The sequence below is a fragment of the Dama dama genome, chromosome 19 (assembly GCF_033118175.1).
Source record: "Dama dama isolate Ldn47 chromosome 19, ASM3311817v1, whole genome shotgun sequence".
Lineage (NCBI taxonomy): Eukaryota > Metazoa > Chordata > Mammalia > Artiodactyla > Cervidae > Dama > Dama dama.
In genome coordinates this window covers 69,683,961-69,702,458 of record NC_083699.1, presented here as the reverse complement: position 1 = coordinate 69,702,458, position 18,498 = coordinate 69,683,961, and the positions used below count along the sequence as shown (strand labels likewise).

The 18,498-nt window shown below is 44.6% G+C and overlaps 1 protein-coding gene across 1 annotated transcript in view; it reads left to right on the top strand.

Annotated features, from left to right (window-relative positions):
* The first annotated feature begins 11,207 nt into the window (after positions 1-11,207).
* Positions 11,208-18,498, top strand: part of MORC3 (MORC family CW-type zinc finger 3) — a 40,443-nt gene continuing 33,152 nt past the window's right edge. Inside the window, exon 1 of the mRNA XM_061167347.1 lies at positions 11,208-11,325. Coding sequence (XP_061023330.1) covers positions 11,287-11,325 — 39 coding nt within the window. The 5' untranslated portion in view covers positions 11,208-11,286. The remainder of the gene's footprint in view (positions 11,326-18,498) is intronic.

Genomic DNA, 18,498 nt, shown 5'->3' with positions numbered 1-18,498 from the left:
ACAAGCCTATGTGTTGCATTAATTGACCTGAGTATACACATGGATTGTATATTTTATAAAAGAGAAAATGGAGATTTTTTTTTTTTGGCCACAGCATGCAATATGTAGGATCTTTGCTCCCCGACCAAGGATCAAACCTGTGGCCCCTGCAGTGGAAGAACAGGACCTCAATCCCTGGGCAGCCAGGGAAGTCCCCGTGTTTGTTGTTTTTGTTTAAGTATGAGGAAAAACCTTTTTTTTTTTTTCCTTCCTCGTGGAGGCTCTTCTCCACCCCACTTTGAAGAAGACTGTTCTGACTCAGTTCCTCCTAGAAGGTAAACCAGATGTACAGCCCAAGGACCAAAGTGCCACTGCTCTGGGTGCAAGCAGTGAGCTGGAACCCCTGTTCTAAGAAAGCAGGGTTTGGAAAACACGCAGCTGCAGGGGGGTGCGATGAGAACAGAGCCTATGTGTATGGGATGACACAGTCATCACTGGGGTGCTTTCCAGGGGCTGGGCCTGGACTGTGTCATGGGGGTTGTTTCCTAAGCCCCGGAGGAGGTAAGCAGTGTTACCCGATCCTACAAAGTCAATACTCTATGTTCGGCTTGGTCTAGAGCACTACGTTCTCAAGTCCGGGGCCAAGAAGAGTTCAACAGGAAAACCCCAGGAGGGCTGCTGCTGCCTGGTGAGGTGTGGAAGGGCACTTCTGAGGGCACCCTGCCCAGTGGGCTTCCTGCCAAACCTGGCCACCCTGGGTGGGGGTGGGGGGGGGTCACAGCACAGCAGGTGGCTGCCAACTCTCAAGGTGTGGTAAGGAGTGTCTTAAAGGAGAACAAGCCTCATGTCCCAGTATGTGTGTATGCCCAGTAAAATTCGAAGGAGCTGGATGGGTCAAGACAGTTGATGAAGCCTGTAATTAAAAGTTTTGAACAACAGCCTGGGAGACCAGACAGAATCTGGTCTTTGGAATGAAATTCTGATGTAAGACAATGCCTTCTACTAGGCATTATTTGCAGTTTAATTGTTGTTCAGTCACTAAGTCGTGTCCGACTCTTTGCGACCCATGGGCTGCAGCATGTGAGGCTTCCGTGTCCTTCACTATCTCCTGCAGTTTGCTCAAATTCATGTCCCTTGAGCCGGTGATGCCATCCAACCATCTCATCCTCTGTCACCCACCATTCTCCTGCCTTCAGTCTTTCCCAGCACCAAGTTCTTTTCCAATGAGTCAGCTCTTTGAATCAGGTGGCCAAAGTATCAAAGCTTCAGCATCAGTCCTTCCAAGGAACATTCAGTGTTGATTTCCTTTAGGATTGACTAGCTTGATCTCCTTGTTCTCCAAGGGACTCTCAAAGAGTTTTCTCTAGCATCACAATTCTAAAGCAACAATTCTTCGGTGCTCAGCTTTCTTTATGGTCCACATCACATCTGTACATGATTACTGGAAAAACCATAGCTTTGACTACATGAATCCACAAACATGGAAAAGTAACACCATCAAAGGAGAGACTGGTCATGTGGACCTGGACCAGCAAAGGAGTCCATTCTACACGAAGGGGCAACTGGACATTGTGACAATCACTACAGTGGTATCTTGGTGATCAGGGGCGCTGTGTGGGCTTCTCACTGCGGGGGCTTCTCTTGTTGCAAAGCATGGGCTCTAGGCACATGGGCTTCAGTATTTGCAGCACACAGGCTCAGGAGTCGTGGCGCACAGGTTTAGTTGCTCCACAGCATGTGGGATCTTCTCAGACCAGGGATTGAACCAGGGACCCCAGCACTGGCAGGCAGACTCCTGTCCACTGAACCACAAGGAAGTCTGTCCTAAGTTAATTTTGACGCCAGTGCTTCCCGGACCACTCGTAGAGAAATGAGTGAACTAGTTTGCAGAGCAATGAGTTCACAGAGATGATGGCTCTTACGGAAACAAGGAGGAAGCCCGCAAGGCTGAAGCTTGTCTGGTTCCTTTTCATCCTAAACTGGTAGCTCTTTCCAAGTGGTACTCTATCTAAATCAGTCTGCCTACCTTCAAACCAAGGGGGAAATGGACTTTAAAATCGGGTCTAGGAAGAGAGTCCCTCAAAGAATTTAAGATAGAATTACCCTGTGATCCAGAAATTCCAGTAAAAACTGAAAGCAGCGTCAGGAACAGATACTTGTACACCCACATCTGTGGCAGCATTATCCACAATAGCTGAGAGGTGGAAATAACCTGTATGTCCATCAATGGATGAATGGATAAACATGGTATAAACACACAGTGGAAGATTATTCAGCCTTAAAAGGAAATGAAATTCGGACACGAGCTACAACATGCATGAACCTTGAGGACATGAAATAAACCAGTTACAAAAGGACAAATATGATTCCACTTACATGAGGAACCTGAAATAGTCAAATTCATAGAAAAAGGAAACAGAGTGGTGGTTGCCAGGGGCTGGAGGAGGGAGAACTGAGGAATTAGTGTTCAGTGGGTACAAAATTGCAGTTAGGATTGAGAAAGTTCTGGAGATGGATGCTACTGACAGTTGCACAACATGTAAATGTAATTAATGTTGCTGAATCGTCCACCCAAGGGTAAAATGATAAATTTTATGCTTTGTACATAATACCACAATAATAATTTTAAACAAAAATACTGTGAATTTAAAGTGAGGGGAGGGGAGACAGCCCGGGCCCCACCTTATCTGGTGAACAAGCATTTGTACCAGCCCAAGTTTCCCCTGACCCAAAGTCAACCAGAAGCAGGTGGGAGGTGGAATAATAAGGACAAACTTGCCATTCAATGTTTCAGCTTTAGAAAAAGAAGTTGCTTCACATTTTACCCTAAATTGAAATTGTAATAATGATTGTTGGGACTTCTCTGGTAGTCCAGTAGTTAAGACTTTGCCTTCTAATGCAGGGTGTGGAGGTTCAATCGTTGTTGGGAAGCTGATATCCCACCTGACTTGTGGCCAAGAAACCAAATAACATAAAACAGTAAAACAGAAGCAATATTGTAACAAATTCAATAAAGAGTTGAAAAATGGCCCACATTAAAAAAAAATTTTTGTTTTAAGGTTTAAACTCTTGATGCCTGATGGGGTTTCTAGCCTCCTGAAGGCCTTAGCTCTCTCTCCTGTCTCCTCCAACCACTCAGGATTTCTCATTTGCTGCATTTCTTACATATGTTGTTTCATCCACTTGGTACTGTTTTCTCTTCCTCTTTTCACCTGGCAAAGACCAACTCAAGTCATTTGTTGGTTTTATTCAACAGATATACAGGCGCCCGTCTTTGAGATCCAAGCTTCCCAGTCCTGCTTCTTTCTACATCTCCTCAGGCTCAGCAAGGCACCTTCCCAGAGGGACCCTATGAAAACACCCAATAACGTAGTGCCCATAAGTGGTCCAAGGCAAGTGCCATTTTGTGGAAAAGACAGAGCCTATATCTTCGGTTCCTGGCATCTTCAGTGTCTGGCATCTACGGGCAGACGGCAGAGAGCTAAATGGAGAACAGAAAGGTTGACTTATCTGCCCAAGATGCTGCTAGGAGGAAGAAAAACAGGAAGTGAAACTAAGTTTGAATGAATCAGTCTGTAGGACTATAGAGAGTGTGCGCTCAGGGAACAGTGGGTTTTCTGCCCCGATCTTGGCCTCTCCATCACGCTTAAGAATCCCCTTGCTGAGATTCCCATGACCTCCCTGTGTGGACACAGGAGGGTCCTATGCTTGGCAGGTTTTCCCCACCGTATCCTGCTGGTCCCAGCACTGCCCGATGACACAGTCAGCCCAACCCAGCTGTGAGGACCGCCCACTCTGACTTCACCAGGCTCATGCTTAATTCTTCCTGGACCCATGGACGTGGACAACCAAACACTTCCATACCGAATGGAGAGGGGGCACTTGACCGTGCAGTAACCGCGCTGCTCAGGGAGGTTTGTGTTGTAGTAAAGGCACTACCGTGACTGACAGCCCTTGATTGTATATTGTCCCATATTTTCCTTCCAATTATTTTCTGTTTGTTTCTGAAGCTAAGCCAGGCTATCAATATACATCCCATCAGGAAAAAGACAAGTTGTTTAATACTGTTGGGGGCGGGGGTGGGGGCGGTGGAGCTTGTGGCCAGATGAATGGTATGAATGGCCTAAAGGCAATAAATTCAATAGAAAGTTAACATGGGGACTTCCCTGGTGGTCCAGTAGTTAAGAATCCACACTTGGACTACAGGGGGCCTGGGTTTGATCCTTGGTCAGAGAATGAAGATCTCACATGCTCTGTGGCACAGCCAGAAAAAAAAAGTTAATATGTACACATCAATATAGTTTTTTGATATCAATGTAATATATATATGTGACCTGTTATGAGATAGATGAAATCTCTCTTCTAATAACAACAATAATAAAATAGGGGGAAAAAAAACTTTATAAGAGCTCCTTGAAGACAACACTACCAAAGCAGACAAGAAGACTTGGAGCTAAAGGGAAGATTTACTAGATCTTGGAGAGGAAATTCAACATCATCAAGTTATAAATTTTAACTTATTGAAGAGTTGAAAGAACTAACCTCAGATCTTTATATTATAAAGCTAAAATAATTGGTACCAGTGCAGAAATGGATGAGAGATCAATAGGACTAAACTAGCAAGTCTATCAATGGACCAAAACACACAGAAAAGTTTAACATGTAATAAAGGTGGTACTTCAAACTGTAGCAGGAAAGAAAGGTGTCTTATTCAACAAACAGTGTTGGGAGAACTGGGTACCCAATAGGAGGAAAATAAGTTGTATTCATCTCTCACATCTTTCACCAAAATAAATCCCAAACAGATCAAAGATTGGAAACCATGAAGAAAACATGAAAATGCTAGAAGGAATGAAGAAAAGATATTTATAAAAACAAGACAACAATGAAGATAGATGATTTTTCTTTTTTTTTTTGGATGATCTTTCTTAAATGAACATAAAGTCTAGGTGCCTAAGAGAAAGTTCTATAAGTTTTGGCTATATAAAAACATTTTTTAAAACTCTGCACAACAAAAATCATCAGAAGCAAAGTAAAAGACGGCAGACAGAAAAATATTTCAGAAATATTACAAAGGGCTAATTTCTTCAGTACTGAAAGAATGATCAAAAGAAATAGAAATATGGGCAACAGATATAAATAGGGAGTACATGGACCCACACACAACTGGCTTTTACAAATGTATAAAGATACCCATACTTACAATATGAGAAAAACATTGCTCTGAGGTATTAGTGACCATTGCAGCCAACATCAATTATAGGTGAACATCATCTCCCCTCCATTGCTATAGAATATAGATTGGTACAAGTTCTGTGGAGAAAGTGCGGGCAATTTTTACCAAAAGTAAAAACAGATGGAGACTTCCCTGGCAGTCCAGCAGTTAAGACTCTGTGCTTCCACTGTAGGGGGCGGGTTCAATCCCTGGTTGGGGGGACTATGATCCAGCAAACCATGTGTATATTTTTGATTCCACAATTCTACTGCCAGGAATTTATCTGACATAAATGCATATGTGCAAAACGACTTATGTACAAGTTATTCACGTAAATATTGATAATAGCAAGAAGTTTGGCAACAACCTCAGTGTGTCCACCAGTAGGAGAGTAGCTAAATGAATGACCACACAATATAATAAAATGTTAGGAAACTGTAAAATAATGTGATTAAGTTTTTCATGTACAGCGACGGAAGGATCTCTGAGATATAGTCCATGGAAGTCAAGATGCATAGCTGTGTAAGTTTATGAAAACAACCAGTTTTCATATTGTGTTTGATTTAGGTCAGTGGGAAATTTTACTCTATTCCGATATTCTTACTCTTGTATGCAATTTTAAAATTTCTCTTTTCTTAGTTTGGGCTGCTGACACCACAGATTGGGTGGCTTAAACAATAAACTCATTTCTCACAACTCTGTAATTGGGAAGTCCAAGGTCAAAGCACCTCAAAGCACCTTGGAAATTTCCCAGTGGTCCAGTGGTTAGGACTTGGCACTCTCATCTGCCCAGGGTCTGGGTTCAATCCCTGGTCACAGAACTAAGATCCCACAAGCTGTGTGTGCGGCCAAAAAACCCCAGCACTTTCTTGGTTCTACCTGCTGTGTCCTCACATAACAGAGGGTTGGTTGAGGCATCTCTATAGTGTCTCTTTTACAAAGACTCTAATCCCATTCATGGGCTTCTCTGGCAGCTCAGATGGTAAAGAATCTACCTGCAATGCAGGAGACCTAGGTTCAATCCCTAGGTCGGGAAGATCCCCTGGAGAAGGGAATGGCAATCCATTCCAGTATTCTCACCTGGAGAATTCCATGGGCAGAGGAGCCTGGCGGGCTACAGTCTATGGGGTTGCAAACAGTTGGACTCAGTTGGACTGAGTGACTAACACTTTCACACTTTCAATCCCATTAATGAGGGATCCACCCTCTTGACCTAATTACCCTCCCAAAGGCCCCACCTCCAAATGCAATCACATGGGGCGGGCTAGGTAACAAGGATTTTTGGCGGGGGATGGGGGATACAAACATTCAGCACTCCCCAAAGAAGGTAGTTTTTACCATTAAAATCATATCAACCTCAGCTTTGACATTTTAAAAAAAAAAAACAGATTTCCAAGCCAGCTTGAGTTCATCTGACATAAGCAAAAGCATTTACTTTCCTGAAAAAGCCCCTTTTACACCAACATGGTTTAAGTTTAGCCCGTACATGTCTACCTCACATTTCTTTCATATGAGTAAGCCTTGAGAATGCAGAACTCCGCAGTATGCACAACTGGGTTAAAAAACTTTTGGGGTGGGGAGGCAACAATTTGTATGTACAGTTAAGTATTAGCTTCTACATGAATGGACTACTGTCTATTCCTGTTGCTGTTCTAACAAATGACTGTAATTTAGTGTCTTCAAACTGCAGGAATGTATTCTCCTAGAGTTCTGGAAGCCAGAGGTCCAAAACGAGCTGAAACCAAGGTGTCTGCAGAGACTCGTTCTCTCTGTAAACTCTAGGGACTCTAGAATGGGGTTTCCTTGCCTTTCTAGCTTCTGAAGCTACAGTACCTGCATTCTTTGGTTCATGGCCCTTCTCCACTTTCCGATCCAGCCACATAGCATCTTCAAGTCTCTAGAGAGATGCTTCAGTGCTCAAGTGGCCTTCTGTGACCAAGTCTCCCTCTGCCTCTGTCTTATAAAGACACTTGTGATCGCATCTAGGGCACATCCGGATAATCCAGGCTAATCTCATTTCAAAATTCACATTGCCAAACATCACATGGTTAATAAATGAATAACTTGGATTTGGGCCCAGGCAGACACTGCAGTATGCTATTCTAGTCTTTTTTTTTTTTTTTTTTAAACAAAGTGCTAGTTGACACCAAATTGATCTCACAACAAATGGGCTGCAACTTATTGAATAAACAGCCAAGAGACTGTAGATTCCACAGGAATGGAAACCTCTGTTTCACTCATCACTGCGTTCTAGGACCTCTCACTTTGATAGACACAAAGTAAGTTCTCAATAAACAGCTGATAAAAGTGCCTCTATTGTAATAATATGATCTTAAACCTGAAGGAACCGAGAAATTATCCAGTCCAGAGCACTGCAAATGATATTAACTAGCATTCTCACTTAGGTGTTTCACATGCCATTTATCCTGTGGACACAGAATGTTACCTGCTGTATCAGTAAAGAAAGGATGTTGTGGCCATCAAGTCATCAGCCACTGCACACCCAGGATGGGGGAAAATAGGATACTGGCCCTACATAGTTAATGTACACATCAAAGGGTTGATTTCAATAAGCCCAGATTCTTGCCTCTTCCCATATCTAGAAAAGCACTTTCACTAACTTGAGATGATTGGTTTTCTTTCAGTTCAGTCGCTCAGTCATGTCTGACTCTTTACGACCCTATGGACTGCAGCATGCCAGGCTTCCATGTCCATCACCAATTCCCAGGGCTTGCTGAAACTCAAACTCCCAGAGTTTGCTCAAACTCATATCCATCGAGTCAGTGATGCCATCTCATCTTCTGTCGATTAACTGTAATCTTTTGACACTCTGACTTCCTAGGTGTTTTGCAAAAACCCCTCTCTATCCTAGCTCCACCGTTATATCTTCCGAACAGTCCCTCAGAGTCTCAGAGGCTGTCTTCTTGGCCTCGGTCCTCAGTATGTCCATTGAATAAAACATAATTCTTAACTTTTAGATTGTGCATTTCTTTTTTCCAGTCGAGAACCCAGTGGTCAATAGCAAGGGTAACAACAGAGCACAGGGTGTTCTGTGTTGTTGTTGTTAATTTTATTTACTTATTTTTGGCTGTGTTGGATCTTGGTTGCTGTGTGCAGGCTTTCTCTCATTGTGGTGAGCAGGGGCTACTCTCTAATTGCAATAGTTGGGCTTCTCATGGCAGTGGCTTATTTCAGAGCATGGGCGTTAGGACACCACATGGGCTAGCTATCTCGTGGCATTTGGGATCTTCCAGGACCAGGGATAGTCCCCTGCATCGGCAGGCAGATTCTTAACCACTGGACCACCAGGAAAGTCCTGTTTGTTTTTAACATTTCCTCCTTTGTTCATTTATTCAAAACTATTTGGGCACTTACAAATCTCAAACTGAAATAATTAAATAAAACAAAAACACAAGTTGCAGAGGAGTATGTAATGTCTAGTTCCACACTGTAAACAGTATTTAGCATATATATGTAGCATATAGTAAATATGGAGTAATGTATACCAAATTCACATGTTCCAGTAAACGGATTGGGGTAAATGTTATGTTTTATATTTCCACGTTATTTGAATTTTACAAAGCAAATGTATTTCTTTTACAATTATAAAGATGCAATGAGGATTTCCCTGATGGTCCTGGGGCTAGGACTCCACGATCCCAATGCAGGGGCCTGGGTTTCATCCCTGTCAGGGATCTAGATCCCACATGCTGCACCAACAGTTCACATGCTGCAACTAAAGATCCCGCATGCCACAAGTAAGACCTGGCACAGCCAAATAAGTATTTTTTAAAAACCGCAGTGAATATTTTAAGAAAAACCTTTTAACTCTTTCTTTAACTGCGGTATCTGACAGCTCTTGACTTATCCATTTCTTTCATTTTTCTTTGGCTGCTCTGCAAGCAGGATCTTAGTTTCCCACCCAGGATGGAATTCCTGCCCCCTACAGAGGAATCTCGGAGGCTTAACCCCTGGACCACCAGGGAAGTCCCAACTTACTCATTTCTATATCCTGCTAATTAGCCCAAGGCCCAGCTCAAGGTTGATATAGATACAGGAGCAAAAGTACTAAACTGCGTATGAGAAAGGACTCTTTTTTATCAGAATGAAGGGTGATAATTTTCAGGGTAAATCCCCAAAGTACAAATCTTCATCTCATTAAGTGTTAGTCACTCAGTCATATCCAACTCTTTGCGACCCCATAGACTGTAGCCCACCAGGCTTCTCCGTCCATGGGATTCTCCAGGTGAGAATACTGGAGTGGGTAGCCATTCCCTTCTCCAGGGGATCTTCCCGACCCAAGGATTGAACCCAGGTCTCCTGTCTTGCAGGCAGATTCTTTACCATCTGAGTCACCTCATTTCATTAAGGTTTCACAACATGATGACACTGGCAGGCATGTGATGGCTTTCTTCAGTGTAATTCATGTCCAGTCCAGTCAAGCACTTGAAGTGCACCTTTTTGGGTCACCAACACCCATGGCACCTGTCTTCAAACTTGGGGACCTCAGGTTGCAAAAGGAAAATCAAAAAAGAATCAGTTTTGTACTGCTAAAAGAACTCTCCAGAGTGGAGCCAGAGGCCACTGAGAAGTGACTTATGTCTCTGCCCAGATTGAATCTGACCTTTTGACCACTTATCGTTTAACAAAGATATTCAGAACATTTGCACAGGGTTGCAGAAATTCAAGATACTTATCCGGCCCATACCCTAAATAACTGGTGACAAATCCATCCCTTAAAGACGAATATTTCCTTTTACTGCCAAAGTCAATCATAATTCCTGCAATACAACTTTAACAAAACTTGTGGATTTTGCCTTTATAACCCCCCCCCCCGACTCTTTCTCTTCCCCAAACTTTCTATTTTCCTAGAACCTGTGTATCCCCAGTTGTAATTCCCAAGACCCCAGACAGGGCTCTTTATTATTTGCAGCCTCCATACTGATTAATATCAATTAATCAGGAGAAATATCAATAACCTCAGATATGCAGAAGACACCACACTATGGCAGAAGCAAAGAGGAATTAAAGAGACTCTTGATGAAGGTGAAAGAAGAGAGTGAGAAAGCTGGCTTAAAACTCAACATTCAGAAAACTAAGATCATGTCAGTCATCCAGTCCCATCACTTCATGGCAAATAGATGGGGAAACTGACAGACTTTATTTTCTTGGGCTTCAAAATCACTGTGGACAGTGAATGCAGCCAAGAAATTAAAAGATGCTTGCTCCTTGGAAGAAAAGCAATGACAAACCTAGAAAACATATTAAAAAACAGAGACATTACTACGCCTACAAAGGTTCGTTTAGTCAAAGCTATGATTTTTCCAGTCGTCAGGTACGGATGTGAGATTTGGACCATAAAGGAGGCTGAGCACCAAAGAACTGAGGCTTTCGAACTGTGCTGCTGGAGAAGATGCTTGAGAGTCCCCTGGACTGCAAGGAAATCAAACCAGTCAATCCCCAAGAAAATCAACCCTGACTATTCATCGGAAGGACTGATGCTGAAGTTGAAGCTCCAATCCTTTGGCCACCTGATGCAAAGAGCCGACTCATTGGAAGAGACCCTGATGTTGGGAAAGATTGAAGGCGGGAGGAGAAGGGGACGACAGAAGATAAGATGGTTGGATGGTCAGTGATGGCAGCATCACTGACTCAATGGACATGAGTTTGAGCAAGCTCGGGGAGATGGTGATGAACACGGAGGCCTGGTGTGCTGCAGTCCATGGGGTCGCAAACAGTCGGAGACGACTGAGCGAGTGAACAACAAAATACCGATTACTGTTTGGCAAAGTCTGTAGGTTCAGTTACTGCAGTTACCCGGTTGAGCCTCACGCCTACTCTGCAGGGCCCCCGCCCGGATTCTGAAGCCCACCCACCACTCCAGCGGTCCCTGCTTCCTTAACCCCCGGGGGAATTTACCTGCCCTACACTCCCAACTCCAAGGCGCCGGGAGGCGGAAGTCGGGGGGGCGGGGTCAGCCCGCGCGGCCCGCCCCGGAAGTAGGCGGGGCCTCGCGGGCTCCTCGGCGCTCCGCAGCCGCCTCCCAGTCTGATTGCGGCTGAGGCCGGTCCTGGCTTTGTAACTCGCTCAAGATGGCGACGCAGCCACCCAGCGGGATCCGCCTCAGCGCGGTGAGCAGCCGCGAGGGGTGGAGCGGGCCGTGTCCCAGGAGGGCGGGCAGGCGGGCAAGCGAGGCGGGGTGCGGGGGAGGGGGGGGGGGAAGGCCGGCGGTGGGCGGGGGCGGCTCGTCGGCCCGGCACGGCGGCTTGGGGCCGCGGCGGGGCCGGGGCAGGCGGCGGCGGCCATATCGCTCCCGACGGCTGAGACGCTCGGTGGCGACGGCGGCTGGCAGGGCCGGGCCGGGCCGCGTCTAGTTTCGTTTCCTCGGCGTTGGGTTTCTGTTTTGCCTCCGCGGCTTCGGGGCGGGGCGGGCCGGGGCCGCGGCCGCGGCCCCTCCTCCTTGGCTCCCTCCCCCGGTTTGCCCTGCAGCTGTCGTCCGAGGGCGAGGCCTCGGCGGCCAGCCGGCCCCTCGGCCCGCGGGGGCCCCTGGCCCCTTCCCGGCCTCTGCGGACCCTCGGGGCGTCCCGGAGTGCGGGGGGAGTGGCCGTCGGCGGCCAGAAATGCCCCGCGGCCTTGACCTCCTGGCGGCGGGCCCCGGGGTGCTGCGAGCTGGGACTTGTCTTCCTCATTCATTTCAATTCCTGCCGCCTTCCCTCTAGCTTCTCTGGGTGGCTCAGACGGTCAGAGCGTCCGCTCGCAATGCAGGAGGCCCGGCTTCGATCCCTGGGTGGGGAAGATTTCCCTGGAGAGAGGGAATGGCAACCCAGTCCAGTACTCTTGCCTGGAAAATCCCATGGACGGAGGAGCCTCGTAGGCTGTACAGCCCCACGGGGTTGCCAAGAGTGGGACACGACTGAGCGACTTCACTTTTTCCTCCACTGCATCCTTCGGGAGCCCAGATCGCTCCTAGGTGGTCACCGAGCTCTCCCGGTTTGCCCCGTCTCGTCTCCTGGCGGTGTCTCGTTCCCGGAGCGTCTCGGCCTCTTGGAAATCCTTGAGTGTGTTTTGTACTAGTGCGTCTTCTTTTTTTGGGGGGGGGGGGGGAGCAGTCACACAATAAGTGAAAATTTCGCTGCCTCAAGAGTGTGGGCATGCCCTCCCAGCCCGATTCTCCTGAAAAAGTTGGCCTTGTTATGCAAAAATATACCTCTCCTCATCAGGGTGTTTCCTCCGGCCAGAGAATGGTTCTGCCAGTCTCATTATTCGAATGGTAATGAGTGAGTGAAGTCGCTCAGTCTTGTCCGACTCTCTGCGACCCCGTGGACTGTAGCCTACCAGGCTCCTTCGTCCAAGGGATTTTCCAGGCAGGAATACTGGAGTGGATTGCCATTTCTTAATCCAGGAGATCTTCTCGATCCAGGGATTGAACACAGGTCTCCCGCATTGTAGTAGACGCCTTACCGTCTGAGCCACCAGGGAAGTCGAATGGTAATACCATTGCTTTAAAATGGTATTTTTGCCTTTTGACTTTAATTTGGCGAGATTCCTAACCGACCCCCTGCTATCATCAGACTTTTAACGTTTTTTCCTGATGAGTGTGAAATTTTACTTTACATTTGACTGAGAAGCTGAAAGTTTATCACACTTCATTCACCCTTTTGATTTTGGGTTAAAAGAAACCTTCCTAAAAAAAAAAAACCCTTCACATTCCTTGCCCGGTTTTCTATTTTGTTTCTTTTGAGGGGAACTTTTAATTGGTTTATTAGCGTTCTTTACATATCTTAAATAAAGGCTCCTTGGTTCCTAAGTGGTTTATTGAATGAGCTTGTATTTAGTAGATGGAATACAGAGGGCAACTTTATTCTTTCTTACCACTGGCCTTAGACGTTGTTGCTAATTCACCTCAGTGAATCTGGGCACATCCTAATGCTTTCCAGTTAGCCTCAGGCACTGTTTAATCTTGGAGGAGGAAATGACAACCCACTCCAGTATTCTTGCCTGGAGAATCCCATGGGCGGAGGAGCTTGGTAGGCTACAGTCCACAGGGTTGCAAAGAGTCCTACAGGACTGAGCCACTTCACTTCACTTTCACTGTTTAATCTCGGCTTTCCTGGTGGCTCAGACAGTAAAGAGTCTGCCTGCAGTGCTGGAGACCCGGGTTTGATCCCTGGGTGGGGAAGATCCTCTGGAGAAGGAAATGGCAACTCACTCCAGTTTCTTCCCTGGAAAATGTCATGGACGGAGGAGCCTGGCAGGCTGCAGTCCATGGTGTGACAAAGAGACACGACTGAGAGACTTCAGTTTCACTTTCACTGTTTAATCACCGGGCTTCCCCGGTGGCTCAGATGGTAACGAATCCACCAGCAATGCTGGGGACCTGGGTTTGGTCCCCGGGTTGGGAAGAGCCCCTGGAGGAGGGCTTGGCAACCCACTCGGGTTATCCTTGCCTGGAGAATCCCCATGGACAAGATAACCTGGGGGCTGTGGTCCATGGGGTCGCAAAGAGCCTGACATGACTGAGCGACTAAGCACTTTAGCACTGTTAAATCTACTTGAGAAGCTCTTCAGTTTAAAGCCCTCTCCTTCCCCTCAGATTGGGCCTAATTCTGGTCTGGAAAATTGTGGTGAGGAACTGGGTTGTTTTTGGTTTTTTTTCCCTTTCCCTTGCTATTTCTGCACTTTGATTCTCTTCCCCACTCCCCAGCCCCTCCCAAGTTGCTGTCTCTGTCTCTTCAGGATTGAGAAGACAAAGGGAGCAAAGATAAGGGTCAGTACAATCTTGAGAGACTGGCACTGTGGTTAGCTGGTTCTCGAGGTGTAGCAGCTGTCCGTGTGCTACATCTTTGTTTTGTGGGTAATACAGACTGTTTTGAAGCTCACTGATGGAAATCTCCTATCTGCAGCTTCTGGACTGTATTCCAAGTGGTCTGTTGCTTTAGGACAGGAGTTGGCAAACTGCGGTTTATGGGCCAAATCCAGCCTGCCACCTGTTTTTTTATGGCACGAGATCCTTAAATGGTTGGGGAAAAAAAAGATCAAAGAATAATGTTTCGTAACATGAAAATTATGTGAAATAGATATTTCAGTTCCCATAAGTAGTTTCATTTTTGAAGGTTTGCTCATCCCTTTGGTATCGCTGTCAGATGTTTGCATTAGGAGTGGAGCTAGGAATTACTGAATTTATGGGTTTGTCAAAAATCATAGAATATAAAGTGACCCATAATGTGTACAAATTTAAAAAATCACTAGGTCTGTAAATTCTGAAATGGAATGTAGAGTAACAAAAACTTAAGTTTTTGCTTTTTGCCTCCATGATTCTAAGTAAATGCTGATACCATTTTGTTTTCCAGAAATCCTGCTATAGATTTAAGTGACACATATGCACACTCTTCAGTTCACTTTTTCTTTTGGTTGAATTACCATATGATTTATTATCACTCTTAGCATTATTCAGACATGAGCCAGCCAAAACTATGATTGCTTTTTCTTTGCTGTGGAGCTTCTGTGTTTTCCTTGAAGTTAGTAATTGATTTGTGTTTGTTTGCTTAGTTTTTCTCTGTACTGATTACTCTTTCATCCACACTTTCAGAGAACTGGAAAATCTTTGCCAGATGTGTTCAAGCACACCCAAATTTTGTCATTTTTGCTGGCTCAGTTGTGAGTTGGCGACTTCCCTTTATCATTTTTATGGACATTTCCTTCCCCTTTCCTTTGTTTCTCCTTCCCATCACATATTCCTCTTCTGGGGTTTACTTTTGGCCGCCAGCAGTAGCTTAGTGACTGAGAGCATGGGTTCTGGAGCCCATTTGCCTGGGTTCAAAGTCTGACAGATAACTGGATGTGTGACCTGAAGAGAGAATAATCATCTTACCACCTAAAAGGGCTGCTTTAAAAATTAACTGAGCCAATACACATAAAAGTCTTTTATAACGGTCCTGTGCGTGCTATAAATACTCAGCAAATATTTGCTGTCTTTGTTACTGTTAACAGTGAAACCTGTCCATTTTTCCAAAAACTGGTGTAGCTTCTTGAGAACAGAGTACATGGGAAGAACATTTATGTGTCTTTTCTTGGAAATATATTTATGCTACCCTTGCTCTTTCTTTACATATAATTTGGCTGGGCTTGCAATTCTAGATTAGAAGTGATTTCTTGTCAGAATTTTCAAGGCATGCTTTATTGTTTAGTAGAGTCCTATGCATTATATTGGGGTTCCCCTGGTGACTGAGTCGGTAAAGAATCCACCTGCAATGCGGGAGACCTGGGTTTGATCCCTGGGTGGGGAGAAGGGAATGGCTACCCACTCCAGTATTCTTGCCTGGAGAATCCCCATGGACAGAGCAGCTGGCTGGGCTACAGTCCATGGGGTCTCAAGGAGTTGGACACAACTGCGTGACTAAGCACACATGCAATACACTGTTCTGGTACTTAGGCTAGAAACCTGTAATAATATCAGGGAAATTTTCTCAGATTTTTGACAGCAATTTCCCGTCTGTTTTTCTGCTTTTGTTCATCTTCTGTTTTCCTTCTCATTGCTTTTTCTTTTCTTTTTGAGAGATTTTCTCTATTTGATCGCCTACCTTTTACCATGTATTTAATTATTAGAAACATTGTCTTGTTCTCTAGAAACATTGTCTTTAGAAAATCTCAACAAAATATTTGTTCTTGTCACTGGCTGTATTATTCATAGTATTTTTGAAGTTTTCTTTTGTTCATTTCCTCTGTCTTCTTCATGTTCTTTTTACTGTGTGTTTTTTATTCTAATTTTACACATTCTCAAGTGTGCTTATGTTTCCAGATGAAACACTAACAGCTGGATATTCATACCTGAGTAGAGCTTGTCATTCGGTGGGTTTCAGCATTGGCTGATCAGGTAGGAAGAGCCAGCTTGTCATTGGAGTACGCTGTGTCAGAATCTGTTGATTCTAGAGAATAAAAATGTTAGACCAGAAAATAAGGATGTTTAGAATAACTTTGGGGCTTCCCTGGTGGCTCGGGGATAATGAATCCACCTACCAATAGGAGTTCAATAGGACAACGGGGCCGGGGGGGAAAGCAATCCAAAAGCAAGAATTATCATTCCCCAAATCTGTCTTCCCTTGTGGCTTAGGAGATTCAGGTTCTATCCCTGGGTCAGGAAGATCCCATGGAGAAGGAAATGGCAACCCACTCCAGTACTCTTGCCTGGAAAGTTCCATGGACCCAGGACCCTGGCAGGCTACAGTCTACAGGGTTGCAAAAAAGTCGGACACGACTTAGCGACTAAACAACAATAAAATGACTTTTAAAATAAATTTTTTTTTTAAGTGAGGGGGAAAATGCTGTCCAGAGTGGCATGGTACAATTGTAAAAGAACCAAATAAAAATTTTAGAAATCATTCCTTTTATCCAGAGGGGAGTTCTACATCTGGTCATGGCATAGATAATCCTAGCTGCTACCTCTTCTGGTAGCTCAGCAGGGGACAGGAGATAGGAGTGTCACATTGATCAGTTTGCTCACTTGGTTTTTATTTGTTTATTATTGTGGTAAAATACACATGACATAAAATTTACCGTCCTAACCATTTTAAGTGTGCCGTTCAATAGTGTTATGTACATTCAAGTTGTACAGCGAATCTCAGAACCCTTCATCTTGCAACGCTAAAACTCTGAGCCCATGAAAAAATAACTCTTCGTTCCACTTTCCACCAGCTCCTGGCAGCCACCATTTTAACCTCTGTGAATTTGACATCTGTGGGTATATCATATAAGTGGAATCATACATCATTTGTCTCTTTGTGGTTAACTTATTCCGCTCAGCATAACATCCTCGAGGTTCATGCATGTTGTAGCATGTGCTAAATTTTCCTTCCCTTTTAAGGCTGAATAACATTCCGCTGTATATTCAAATGTGCCACATTTTGTTCATCAATTGGTATTTGTGTTGCTTTCACTTTGGCTGTTAGGATAATGCTGCTCTATTCACAGGTGTGCAAGTATCTCTTCAGGACCCTCTTCTCACTGCTGTATACAAAATAAACAGTAAGGACCTACCTACTGTATAGCAGCACAGGGAGCTATATTATATCTATCTTATAATAACCTGTACTAGAGAAGAATCTGAAAAAGTATCTGTGTGTGTGTAAGTATGGATGTATATACGTAGAATCACTTTAAGATACACATATGACGAAATCACCTTGCTGTATACCTGAGGCTATCACAGCATTGTAAATCAGCTATGTTTCAATTAAGGGGAAGAAGACCCTGCTTTCAGTTCTTTTCAGTTTCCCTAAAAGTAGAATTCCTAGATCATATGGTAGATCTATATTTAACTTTTTGAGGACCCTCCATATTGTTTTCCACAGTGGCTGCACCATTTTTGTTGTTCAGTCGCTAAGTCATGTCCAACTCTTTCTGACTCCATAGACTGAAGCATACCAGGCTTCCCTGTCCTTCACTATCTCCCGGAGTTTGTTCACACTCATGTCCACTGAGTTGGTAATGCCATCCAACCATCTAAACCCTCTGTCATCCCCTTCTCCTGCCCTCAGTCTTTCTTGGCATTAGGGTCTTTGCCAATGAGTCACCTCTGTGCATCAGGTGGCCAGAGTATTGGAGTTTCAGCATCAGTCCTTCCAATGAATATTCAGGGTTGATTTTCTTTAGGATTGACTGGTTGGATCTCCTTGCTCTCCAAGGGACTCTTAAGAGTCTTCTCCAACACCACACTTGAAAAGCATGAATTCTTTGGCACTCAGCTTTTTTTTTGGTCTAGTTCTCACATCTGTATATGACTACTAGAAAAACCATAGCTTTGACTATACGGACTTTGTCAGCAGAGTGATGTCTCTGCTTTTTAATATGCTACCTAGGTTTGTCATAACTTTTCTTCCAAGGAGCAAGTGTCTTTTAATTTCATGGCTGCAGTCACTGCCTGCAGTGATTTTGAAGCCCAAGAAGATAAAGTCTGTCTCTGTTTCCATTGTTTCCCTATCTACCATGAAGTGATGTTCTACATGCCATGATTTTAGTTTTTCGAATGTTGAGTTTTAAGCCAACTTTTTTGCTCTCCTCTTTCACCCTCAGCAAGAGGCTCTTTAGTTCTCCTCACTTTCTGTGTTAGAATAGTATCATCTGCATGTTTGAGGTTGTTGATATATCTCCTGGCAATCGTGATTCCAGCTTGTGAGTTATCCAGCCTGCTATTTCACATGATGTACTCTACATATAAGTTAAATAAGCAAGGTGACAATTTTCAGTCTTGACATACTCTTTTCCCAATAACCAGTCTGTTGTTCTATGTCTGGTTCTAACTGTTGCTT